The sequence below is a fragment of the Podarcis vaucheri genome (genome assembly GCF_965113315.1).
Source record: "Podarcis vaucheri genome assembly, chromosome: 10".
Classification (NCBI taxonomy): domain Eukaryota; kingdom Metazoa; phylum Chordata; class Lepidosauria; order Squamata; family Lacertidae; genus Podarcis; species Podarcis vaucheri.
Genome location: NC_138748.1, coordinates 38,491,747 through 38,505,188, shown reverse-complemented (window position 1 = coordinate 38,505,188; position 13,442 = coordinate 38,491,747). Strand labels below are relative to the sequence as shown.

At 41.1% G+C, this 13,442-nt stretch overlaps 1 protein-coding gene across 1 annotated transcript in view; it reads right to left on the bottom strand.

The window, feature by feature from the left end:
* Nucleotides 1-5,725, bottom strand: part of CRADD (CARD and death domain containing adaptor protein) — a 36,739-nt gene extending 31,014 nt beyond the window's left edge. The window contains exons 1-2 of the mRNA XM_082241045.1: nt 5,195-5,725; nt 3,008-3,306 (exon numbers count right to left, since the gene is read on the bottom strand). Coding sequence (XP_082097171.1) covers nt 3,008-3,305 — 298 coding nt within the window. The 5' untranslated portion in view covers nt 3,306; nt 5,195-5,725. The remainder of the gene's footprint in view (nt 1-3,007; nt 3,307-5,194) is intronic.
* Between the last annotated feature and the right edge of the window lie 7,717 nt (nt 5,726-13,442).

Sequence of the window (13,442 nt, the reverse complement as noted above, 5' to 3'; positions counted from 1 at the left end):
TGTGCAAGAATAACACAGGCATGGGCACTAACTATGGCTATGGGACCAGGAAGAGGCTGTGGGATTGTAGTATTATTTGCCCCAGCCTATTCACAACCACCCACTCCCAACTCTTAGCCAGGCCTGAGAACACTTCAAACCTAGCTGGAAACTTTGTTAACCATATTTTACAATTATAAAGAGTCACATCAACAGAGACAGAGGGGAAATAAATTATTCTAAGTGAAATAATCAAATTATTATTATTATTATTATTAATATTAATATTAATGTTCCCATAAGCATCACTTGAAAGTAATTCAAGGTTACAATCTTCGTATCCTCAAGGATTGTGTAACAGAAACTTCTTAAGGATTATGTCATCCTTGTTCATATATCTATCCCAAAATATGGAGTACTGTATTGATTTAACATCCATGCTAGAAAACTGCCAGTGGAGCTGGCCAAAGACATTTTGCTGCTTGCCCCTTCGGCCACCCCAATTGCACCGAAACAAGACAAATGGACTGGCCCCTAAATCTTATTTCAGTGCTGTTGACGGGACACTGTCCTCTATCACAAAAGGCCTTCCTGAACTCTTACTGAAATGTAACTATCCTCCTTAAAACAACATAAACATTTATCCACATATAAGTTGCCCTTTCTCCTTCAACAGGAATCAAAAACATAGTAACCATGAACATCCAAGCTCATCAATCCACAGTAATAGTACTAGCGTGATGAGTCTGAGGCCATTGGATCACTTAGCCCAAGATAAAACCTAAAGTTGAGAGATCCCAAGACTCTAAGCCAAGGGCATCTTCAAGGATGTGTGTATATAAATCAGATAATAAGAAATGAGCAGTTGTCTGAAAATTACCAGTTTTGTAAGCAAAACTTCAGAACCCTTTCCCCATGTCTCATTCTTCCTCTGCAAAAAGGAATACAACATATCTGATGTAAACCCACATATTCCAAGTTTAGCAACCCATCACTGTACAGTCTCATCCCTATTATACAGTGCTACCCTATTGTTGTCCCTTTCCATTCTCCCTTTATTTTACCGTATGAGAATTAGTCATCTTTCAGGAGGAAAAGTTTATAATGACTCTCATTCATACAGATGCCTTTTAGTTTGCAAGCAAATAGAGACAATAATTCAACTGTAAAATCAGTTCCACTGTAGTTTGGTGTAGCTGTGAGAGGGCTAGACTCAGGGGTGTAGGAAGGGGTGGGGGGTGCAGTCCGCCCTGGGTGTCATCCATGAGGGGGGTGACAAAATGGCACATTGCGGGGGGGGAGCAGCACTTACCGCGGGGCCTGGCCTGCAGCATGCCCGAGCCACACGTCTCTCCTGGGAGTGGCTCGGGGCCCCACGCTGCCGTTTCAGGAGGACTCAGTGGGCAGGTGGACTCCATGGGCAGCTTGCCACGCCGCTCCCCTGGGCGGATCACTGCGGCGCCCCCCGGTGTGTGGATTGCCATGGCGCCCCAGTGGGTGGCTCGCCTCACCCCCGCCATTCCGGGTGCTGGAGCAACTAGCTACACCCCTGGCTAGACTAAGACCAAGGTTCAAATCCCCACTCAGCCATGAAGTTCACGGGGCCAATCCCTGTCTCTGTCTCATGGGGTTGTTGTGATGATAAAATGGGATTGGGCAGGACCATCTTGAGTTCCTTTGAGGAAAGGTGTGATAGAAATGTAATACATAATCTAGAATGACAATGTACACAAGTCTGCCTTAAATCTCTTTTTAGCCTTGTTTGTCTAGAGCAATGTTTCCCAAACTTACAATAATCATGTACCCTTTTTGAGTGTTTATTCTTACTGGTGTGCCCTGACCACCAAATTATCTTCTGAGAAGGGCTCAGATGAAGATAATCTGTTGGTCGGTGTACACCAGTAAGAATAAACTCTCAATAGGGGTACATGATTATGATACCATTTTATCTAACAGATACCATACACCCTTTGAAATCCTTTTGTGCAATCCCCGGGGTATGCGTACCACACTTTGGGAAATACTGATCTAAAGGAAATACTGATCTAAAGGGTATAGTATCTACTCCCCTACCTCAATATTTTTAAACATACATTTGTCTTGCTATCTTCAGAAGTTATCACTGTACTGCCAATAGCTTCTAGGCCCATTTGCATTACTGGAGCTGCTTGGCTGCCACTTCCTCAAAGCATCACCCCACAACTCTTGCAACATAAGAAAATTGCATAGACTAGACTGAAGGCAAGATTATCCTCTATGCCCTGGGTTGCCTAACTGGGGTGGCAGTTACTTAGAGAGTTACTCAAGTTACTTAGAGAGTTAAGCACATACAATTTCCTATAAGGTAAAAATGAACCCTTTAAATAGATTATGGATTTTACACACACACACACACACACACACACACACACACACACCAGTCTGGACATCTGTTTTGAAGCAAGTTGACTACTCAAAACTCTAAACTTTGGATCACATTTTGCAACAGCTAACTCCACATCACAAACAAATTACTTAGGCTGACAAGAGCCTAGATCTCACCAAGGGGATGAAGCGCTCACATGGCTGAATATTTATTTTTATAAGATGACTTCTTGCCCAGTCTTTCAACTGTAGCTCATAAAATAAAATGAAAAGTCAGAAAAGCAAAAACACACTGCAACACAATAAAAAGTCCAGTTAAGATTTTAAAAATTAGAAGATGACAACAAAACAACAATGTAGAAAACAACCAGCTAACAGACTAAGGTTATAGTCCTATATGCATTTATCTGGAAGCAAGTCCTGTCGAACTCAAGCGGATTTACTTCCAAGTAGAGACATGTAGGATTGCAGTGCCAAATGGAAAGAGAAGGCAGAGCTCCTGTGTTCTTTGCGTGGCAAGCTGCACTTTCTAAAAATCCCTCTTCTGCACATCTATTAGAGGTGCAGAAGCCGAGTCCACTCCTCCCAACTGTAAATTCTACCGTTGCAGCTCTTTGATCAAAGGAAGAATGAACCCAATACAGTAATAGTTTTGAAATCTTACCATCAAGTGCCACTAGCATAACTTCATTGCGCTTTGCCTCAAGCTTGTCTCTCACCCATGGAAACTCCTGTAAGGAATCTAGAAAAGTCTCAAAAGCCTTGGGCCCTCTTGTAGGTAAGATGTCAAGGAGCATCATGGTTTTCCTGTGGTTGGTGACTTGGGACCTTATTTCTTGCACGTGGCTTTCTGTCAGGATGCCTTCTTGGTAAAGGTACTGAATGACAAGGCCCTCCACCAGCAGTTCTGCACAAAGCTCCAGGCGTAACGAGCGCAGAACCTGCTTGTCTCTGGCATCCATCCTGCAGGAAAATAAACAGAGAGAACTTAAATGCTATATATGTTGCACCTTTGGGGACTGCAGCACCAACCAATGTTCTTTCTCCTTCCAATTTTTTCTTTTTTTCCAGAAATGCTTTCCAAGGTAGGGGCAGGTTTTTGGGTGCTAGATTATTACTATTATTTGCCTGTGTTACACTTACAGGGATTGTGTAGGGGTTTTATTTAGGGAGGGTGCCTTCTGAGCATTGCAAGTTTTTATTTCGTGAAGTGGACTCCACCACAGGTTCTTTGATTTCCAAATGCACCTTTTATGCCCAGACGAGGTCGGAACCTTTTTTAAAAGCCTGAGAGTACTTTAGCTGGATCAGTTTCAGTAAATGAAGAGTACAAGTATGTGAGCATCAAACTGATGAAAAGCTGCATCTTTTGTTGATTTAAGTTATCAGGGCATCTTGCACGAAGCAGACAATCAGATGTACTTACATTTAGGACTGGTTCCCACCCAAAGATCACCGACACTTTAACATAGGGTGGACACTCCCTTTGGTACAGTAACCTATCTCCAAGAAAAGAGAATCGCATCCACATTGTAACATGGGGCTGCCTTCAAAAAGTGGTGCAAAAGGTGTCAGCAAGAGTTTTGACAGGGGTTGGGGTTTGTTTGGTTTTAGACCATGTGACTTTACAGCTGGCCTAGCCTCGCCAGTTTCTGGTTTGTCTCAAAGGAAAATTGAGCGCACAAGTGATCACCTTTATAACCCTTATGATTTGGGACTAGGGTCCTTGGAACACTTTCTCCCCATTTGATTCTGTCATCCAAAATCTTCAGCGAATGCTTGCTACATATCCTATCAGTAGCAAAGGCTCAGTCGGTTGGGTACACAGGCCACAGCCTTTTCCACGGTGGCATCAAAACTTTGGAATTCTCTGCTGTAGGTCAGTAATGATGCTTTGACACACTGTGAAAACTGTTCTAATTTAACATGCTTCTGGTCAACAGAGCTGATTTTTATCCCTGCTTTCACTTATATTATCATTTTTGTTATGCTTTATTTATATTAGCATATATACTATTGCCTGCTGCGTTGTGTGGCGTTAACAGCCTTGGAGGCATGTCCAGTTTGAGTCGGAAGATGTCAGAGAAAAGCATTTGAGTCAGCATCTCCCAGGGCAGCTTTCAAACAACAACTAAAATCAACCAGTAAAACAATATTTTTTTTAAAAAAAACTGTTCAAAGCTGAAATCCAGGAAGACACAGCAGCAACATTAAAACAGAGGGAAAAGTATAAAAGAGTCGGGGGAAATTACAGGTGTCTCATCTTCTGTTTATATTCTACATTTCTTCCTGTTAAGAAAGTATGTATGGGGTTCCCTGACAGGAACCTGCAAACCTTGATTTCCTTAATTTCAGCCAAGTACATTCACACCATGCCCTGGGGCCCCATCTAGAAACGAAGAATCTGTTTTTTTCTTAGATACCTGCCAGACTGTAGCAGAATCGTTGGAGGCAGCAAGCCTTATCATACCCCCTTTAACTAAATAAGAGCAGGGCAGGCGACAATAGATTGTTCATTGCTCTTAAGGTTTCAGGATTCACCATATTTTCTAGATACAAAATAGATACACCACAACTGCAACACAAATTGTAGAACCAAAAATAAAGATCTATGCACAGTGGGGAGCCATACCTACATGTCTATAACGGGTTTTTAATTAAACCCCTCAAAAAAGAAAAAAAAAAGAAAAAAGCGAAGAAATGTCCGGAAGCGTGTAAAGGAATACGTAAAGACGAAACGAAACGAGGGCAGAAGCTCGCAGGAGAAGCTTTGCAGAAAAAGCCGAGAAATTTTGTATAGACGGACCACTTGAGAGAGGAAGCGGTGTATGTTTTCGGTGAAAATACTTACAAATTTAAGCGCAGGGATTATTGATCATCAAGCTCAGGCATTCCCAGCTCGGTCTCCAAGCACTAACTTTCTTGAGAGCAAAATATCCAAACAGGAAGTGCTGTCCGCCCATGTTTCTTAAGGGCAAAACATAAAACGGAGGATAAAATGCATCGTCTGGAGACGGAAGTTCCTGGTTAGTTTTGACGCCATTTCCCTAAACGTGACAGTTTCCAGTAGGAAATAATGGCTCATGTCAAGGCTTTTGGCATAAACTGTTACTGAGGAGCAGCAGAAGCCTGTTCTCTCCCCGTCCTCGCCCACCTGAGGGGAAGAAGGAGGTGGCAGCGCAGGCAGGAGTTCGCGGTTCTTCAAACTGGGTTTTTATTTCGTGTGAGCGTGCGGTGCAGTGGAGAGTCATTTCAGTGCTTTTATTTAAAAACACACAAACACAAGATTTGCAGAAAGAGTCCAAGCTCGCTCAGCCTGCTGTTCATCTGGCACGTTTGAGGTGGAAGCGCGTCTAAGGCTGAGCACACAGTCGTGTTGTTATCAACACACTTCATGTTTGTGAGTGAAAGAAACTCACCCTGGATCATGAATCTCCACAGAGCAGATGCGGCTGAGACTAGTAGTCACAGCTGTCAGCTTCTCAAAATTAGCTGGTGAAACGCAGCCTTTGTGGTTTGCAACACTCCTGCAATGTGGACCAATGGTTTTATCACCATTGTGGTCTGGTGCTGAAACTGAGGCTGAAAATAGCATAGGCTGTAATGTAGTGATGTTATTGCCTCCTTGTGTTTGGAGGCAAGGCGTCCTCATAATCCACCTGGTATTATCAGATGCAGGCCTGGAACAGACAAGTCACAGCAATTCTGTCAACTTCTTAGGGTTATCTTGGTGAAATGCAATGTCACAATCAACATCACAGTATGGATACTTGTTCAAAAGACTGGGAGTAGCATATGCGACAACAGCAGCAAAAATACTCATCGCAAAGTACTGGAAGACAGAAGATTTGCCCACTTTGGAAGAATGGCAGATACAACTGATTGACTACATAGAATTGGCAGAAATGACTGGCAGAATCCAAGACCTGGGAGAAGAGACAGTGGAAGAGGACTGGAAAAAATTTAAGGACTATTTGCAAAAGTATTGTAAAATGCATGAATGTTAGAATGATGCAGGATATAAAGACAACATGGCATTAGTAACCCAGTTGAAAGAAATATGAAAATAATTGAACTATAAGAACAAAGATGAAATTTGAATAATATTATGTCAAATTTAAATACTTAAATATTTGATAACAAAGGGTAAAATTGGAGACATAATAGCTGAAATGTTTAATTTAAAACAAATTCTGAGAGAAGGTGAAGCATTGCTGAACATGATTTGATAAATGGGAACACAGGAAAGGGAGATGTGAGGGGGTCAAGAAAGAGGGTTATGGAAGTTTGGTTTAACTATGCTGTATGTTTTATGTCTGTATTTTTGTATCGTATTGTTTTTTTGTTTCGTGTGACTTTGTACTTTTTCTGTCTTTTACTGTGAAAATTTAATAAAATATCTTAAAAAAAACAAACCAAAAGACTGGGAGTAGCAGTAAATGTACTTCTTTCCATTATTATGTTTTTAGATGTGTTGGAAGCCATCTGGAGTGGCTGGGGCAATCCAGCCAGATGGGTGGAGGAGTAATAATAATAATAATATTTCAGAAGAAAGCTTGTACAGTGGTACTTTGGTTGTCAAACAGCTTGGCTCCCGAACAAATCAGCTCCCGAACACCGCAGTGTTCCAGTTTGCAAACGTTTTTTGGAAGCTGAATATCCGACACGGCTTCCAGTTGAGTGCAGGAAGCTCCTGCAGCCAATCGGAAGCCACGCCTTACTGGGACCTTATCCTGTCCCTGCCTGAAGGTGTGATCTGATTGTTGGGTCTTTCAAAACCCTAGGCACTATGCTTTGCAGGCATAAATGCTTTTTTGGCTTCTACCAGCTTTCTACTTAATCTACACCTGGTGTCATAAACGATGTCAGGTTTAGGGCTGTGGGGCATGGCTTGGCCAAAATGGGGAGGCCTGGCGGACCTAATTAGGCATGCAGTTTGGCCGTTCTCCACCCTTCTAGCTTTGCTTTCAAGCTCTTTAAAAAAGAAGTTATTATGAAGCTCCTGCTGCAAATATCATCTAACCTTTCACCATCTCCAGTAACTCTGTAGAGGCTTTAGAAAGGGAAAGTGCCTTTTTGAGTATGGTGTGGTTTTTGTAAGCATTTATATCTTTCTTTTTTAAATATTGTCTTTTTTCATTGGGAATACATTTTTAATCAGTCAAAACTGACTCATCTAACCACTTAGTCAACTGAACACAGTGGTCCCAATGAGGCGATGAACCAGAATCTGTCCAGCTTACATACCATGTGCATCACCATACCAGCAATCTCTAACTTGCCAGTTTCTGGTTCTCAAAAATAGGTCACAAAAATTATTAACATCTCTCCCTCACCATTTACTTCACCCTTCTATTTGAAATTGTTGTATTTAATAAATGACAGATCTGTGACTCACAGTACGTTGAACGCTATTAAAGGCAATTTCTTTTCATAATGGATGTCAGTGTTTGCTTCCGTGCTTAATGTACCAAATGTCAAAAATGTCAAATGTTGCCTGCGTGTGAGTCATAGCAGGTACAGTATTACTTGCTCTACCTGATCATGCTTACTTGCTTAGTTTGAACTAGGGTACTGTATCTAGGAACTGTATCAAGGCTTGGAACAAAACTACTGTCTTTCCATTATACGTAGATCACTAAATATGTCCACCTTCCTGCATATGTTTTGCCCTCTTCTAAAAGAACCCCACAAAACCACTTCTTTCAAGCCCAATTATTGGTGGTGTGTGGTGCCTGTGACAGTTGTTCTGGTTTGCAAAGGTTGCAACCCCTTAAACCCACAGTGCTTCCCATGCATTTTGAACACTGCAGAAATGATCAAAAATGTTTTCATGCTATAGAATTCCTAATTTTGTATTATCAAATAGCAAATCCACACAATACATTTAAAGTGCATTCAGAGCATGTGATTTCCCCCCAAAGAATCATGGGAACTGTAGTTTCCCCCCTCAGAGCTGCAGTTTTCCCAGGCTTCTTTGAGGAGAAGTCATGTGCTTTAAATGTGTGTTGGATGTATTGGTGTGGATCGAGTCACGCTGTTTTCTTCAACGCCGTTTGGTGCCAAGCCACCTCATTTAAACCTGAGATTTGCCTTTCATGCCAAGCCCCGTTTAAGGACTCAGTGTTTGTTGGCCACCTATCATTCTTAAAAACTCTCAAGTTGTATCCTGAAATATGATTAAAAACAAATATGTAGTAATTACTGGGAAACAAAAGGATCTGGTGAGTTAAATAATGGCTCCCAAGACTCCTCATGGAAATCCATTTATTGTTTCCAAAAAAAACTTAATTGGGAGCCGAGTCCCCTGAGGTTTTTAGCCAAAAGTAGTTACCATGTTCTCATTTGACCAGGCTTGGGTGAATATTGTGAACAGGGTAGGTAGATGTCAGCACAAACAGCTTTGATTCCAAACCAAATACATTGTACTTCTTCTTAACATCTGAATGACCCAGAGCTTGATAGCCTGCCAAGAAGGAAGTACATAATGTTCACCACAGCTGTTCAGAAATGGGGTGACCAACTGACAATATACAGGATTTTCATAAACTGGTGGAGAAAGGAATGAAATTAGACATCACAACAAATTCTGATTTAGCCATTGACTTCCTAAGCAGTTTAGGACTCAGTGAATCCCTAAGCTTCAGATCAGTGTGTATGATATGGTAGTTTTGATAAAGAAAATCGTACACAAAAAGTGTATACATGTTAAAATAATTATCCATTTTTTAAAAGTTCATTAAACATGCTTTAAGTACCACCTGTATTACTTCAATATATGTACATGAACAAGCTGATCAGTGCTGTTTTTATATAGCAGGTAACAAAATAGGATATCTATTGGATAAGTCTTATGACCTTGGGAAAATAAACTTTTGATTCCAAACACATTGTGTTGGAATAAATTCTATAATTGTATATTGCACATTTGGGATCGGAGCACAGGATTTGCCAGCCAAAACTGGAGACAAAGTAATAATGTATTCTCAAAATGCTGTTATCTTTTGAACACAGATGACTAATGCCAGAGAATGAACGCCGATGTCTTCAAATTCCACTAAAAATAGCAAGAGGTTCGACGCATCAAATAAATAAATAAATTGCATGGTTAATTTAAGACGGGAATGTGGAATCTTTTTTCAGCCTGACGGCTGCATTACTTTCTGGGCAACCATCTGGGACCACATGCCAATAGTGGGCAGGCAGAGAGTAAAAAGTGAATGGAGCAAAAAGAAATGTCAAATTTCTCTTTGTACAGCAGGCTACTTCCTATATATAGTTATGAGTTTTGGGGTGCCAGATTCCCTTAAATTCCTGGACCCAGTAAGTGCTAGAATTTAATCAAGCCAGACATCGAATCCCTGGATTCCAGCAAGGTGGTTAATGGCATAAAGCTGTAGTCAGAGCACAATGGTTTATTTCTGTTTGAATCCACAGCTGTGGCTTTGGGAGAAGCAAGACCTCTTTGGGGTGTTGATACTGTGAACCCCTTCATCGTAGGCTCAGGGTGTATATATGTGTAAATAAGCCATCTATCCTAAAGACACCACAGTCTTTCATTTCCAAAAGGAAACACGAAACCCAGGGTAAGTGCCTGGAATCCCTAGAATCTTACACCGCTCAGAAATTGGGGTGGTGCTACAATATGCTTTCACACACCTCTCTCGACCTTCCACATAGTCAAGCAAAAGGCATTATCAGAACTTAAGGACACATTCCAAGCAGGCAAAAACACTTGATGCAAATTGGGCCAGGGGGAGCTGTGGCCTTGAGGTCCAGACATAGAGGCCTGCAGCGCCACATTTGGTCCCTGGGCACCCGCTTCCCCATCCCTGGTTTAAGAAACAGTAAAGTGTTTAATTTTATAAAATAAGGAAGCATGCATGTAATGTGTTGCTGCCCTTCTTTTAAGAAAACAAAACCAAATAAACTTGTGCCACCAAATTTAATCTGTTAGGGCTAAGTTGGTTTTCAGTTGGCTATTGAGCAGCAGCAGTTTGGAGGCAAACAATGTGAAATGTCTCTGAATTTGTTCATTAGAAACATATCTAACTTGCCTAGTCTCTTATAGCAGTCTCTTGTGCCTCTTATGGGTAAGGTGAAAACTAGTTTCTTCCCTTCCCTTTGCTAAGCTGAACCAGCAACAACAACAAAAAAAAAACACATACGTAGATATGGTTTGGAGTTACCAATGCTAAAAGAATGGAAGACCTCCTATCCCAGTTTGTGAGAAGGAACAGTGAGAGAGACGTTTTGTTGTGAATCGTAGCATGGTCCTTCCGCTTCTCCTCTTCTAGGTTCCTTTCATCTGCTTGGGAGTAGGAGCAGGGTTGATGTGGGGCCTGTGGCTGTAAGGTGCTGCTTCCATGGCTGCTAGCTTCAAGGCAGAGATGAGAAGGGATCCAGATGTTGGGACTCCAAGAAGCATCTGGAGAGCCACAGGATCCCCACTCTGCTTAGGACAGTGAAGTCAATGAGCACCAACCAGTGCATTTATTCTGAACACACAAGACAGCACAGGGGCAATGTGTGTGTGTGTGTGTAAAAGAACGAAAAAAAATGACTTATAGCCAATGTTTCCAATGAACTGAGTGCTTACACATCATCACACTTGCTTATGACAGAAGCGTTTCCCCAAAATATGCAAATCAGGCTGTGATTCTAGATTGATAGATGTATCTGCATAGCCCTAAAGACACAAACTTTTTTTTAAAAGAAAACTCTCCAACTCAAAAGTCAAGTTTTTTGGTTTTTTTAAAGTTTGAAACAAAAATTACATGCTCAACCTCTTCCAATTTTAGTGGTTGCACTTCTTCTTCTTAAACTGATAATTCTTTGTCTAGATTAGGGGTAGTTAACCACTAGGTGCTGTTGTACTATAATTCCCATCATCCCTCACTATTGGCTATGCAGGCTGGCACTGATGAGTGTCCAATAACAGCTACAGGGCTAAAGGTTCCCCATCTAGACCCTTGTTATTTACTCTTTTTCACATATCCAAGAACCAGGTTACATTAGCAAAACTTCTTGCACTAACAAATGGTACTGGCACTCTCTACGCATGCATTTGTGTCGGCACCATCAATCATCAGGCTTTAACATTTACCAGCTCCATTAAGGCCCCCTACCAAGAGACAGGACCTTTACACTTTCCTTAGGTTCAGCCAGAATAGACACAAAACATCTTGCTCTCCTGTATATTCAGCACCCTGTGAAAAGTGAGTGGTCCCCCTCCCCCAGTCCTTTTGAACCATGTAGTGGATACAGGGATATAGTTCCGATAGCAGCTGGGTTGGAGGAAGCACATTAGTCCCTTGATGTGGCAGGTCACCATGTTAACATGCAATTTGTTCCTGAGGACTCTGGGATGATCTCACATAGCAAGTCCCTCATTACTTGATTCAAGAGACAGAAGGTTCTGCTTGACAAAGTTGCCCAAAACAAAGGATTGTATAAACCAAGTGAGCACAGATTTGGCCAAATCACATAAACTGCTGCCAGCCATGTTCATTATCTCTGTGGATCACCTACATTTATCCCCACAAATATATACCCAAGGAAGACCAAGACTGCTTGTGTAGTCAGTAAATGTGTGGTCTTACTCTAACTCTTGCAGATTAACCAAAGCTTTGGAGGGCAGTGGTAAAAAAATAAAAATAAAGTTTGTCTTACTATCTGTTGCAGGGCTGAGAAATCTTCAGGCGATCGGAGTTTTTGTTGCTTCTTCTCATCATGACATATTTAAACTTCAGCTAGAAAGGGGGGAAAGCAGAATACAGATACAAGGAGCCCCCAACTTCAGTCCTAAAGCAATGTTGGGTACCATTGAACTTCTGAGTAAACTTGCATAGGATTTTACGGTACAATGTCGTATGCAGCTAATATGCCTAGTATAAAATAAGCAGATAGAAACATTTCCCCCTTTGTTCATAAAACCAACGTTCAAAGTGCAGGCTAACAAGTAGACTGACAAGACAGGCAAAAGCAATTCGTTCTTCACACAACACATAATGAATTCATGGAATTCAGCTGTAAGCTCCAGTGCTGACCACTACCTCAGACAGCTCTAATAGACAAGAGCGTTGGTTTACAAATCACTATCCAGCATGATAGATGGGTGGAGCCTTCTGGTTCACCATCAAAACACCACTGAATACCAGATGCTAGGTCACCACTGTGAGGAAAATCTATTTCCTTACTTGTGGACTTCTCAAAGGCAGCTGACAGGCTACTAGAGGGAAATAATATGCTGAAGTACATGGATCTTTGGTCTGATCCAGCAAGACCTGTCTTAACCCTTCTATTTAACCTCATAGGTGCCAAATTATGAATGCTACATGTAGTTGTATATGTAGTATATATGTAGTAGTATTTGACTTGCGGGAATTCAGTAACACATTCGGTGCTTTTAAACTTTAATGTTGTTGTGGGAATACACTAGACAAAAACTGTGGAGCACAGAAAGTACACTAGAACGAACACCACCAATCACATGTTAGGTACCTAATTTTTGAATAAATGTGTACAAAATGTGATAAAATGAGATTTCTCTTTGTCACATATTTCTCAATGGAGATGAAGGAAGGCAAGGAATGTTTTTTTAAGCACTGTACAAGATACTTTCCGAATAACCCAAACACATTAAGGACATGCAGCCTCTGCAATTGTTTACTTTATTTAATACAATCTGAAATCTAACAGCTACAGCCTTGAAAACACAATCTTTAGATCACACAAACTTTCTTGCATTTCGAGGAAATAAGAATTAAAAAATTCTACATTGTAGAATGAAGTTATAATTGCTGCTATCCATGATCAGGCATGGAAACCACAACTGCAAGGCCGCAGTCTAGGCTTATATAAAGTCTCATTCAAGGGAGGCCTATTATAGGCAGTAAGTGGATCTAAAACAAAAAAGGAGTTCTCTTTCACACTAACAAAAACCTTGGTATACTACCCTAATATAAAAATGATCCACTGGGTCCTTGTAAAAGAGAGTGAAGGGTTTGCTTTTTCAATTCAGCTTTATTTGAAATAAGGTTCCCTTTTAATTAGATTATTCAATGTAGTACAGTCCCCATACGTTGAAGGGAGATCAT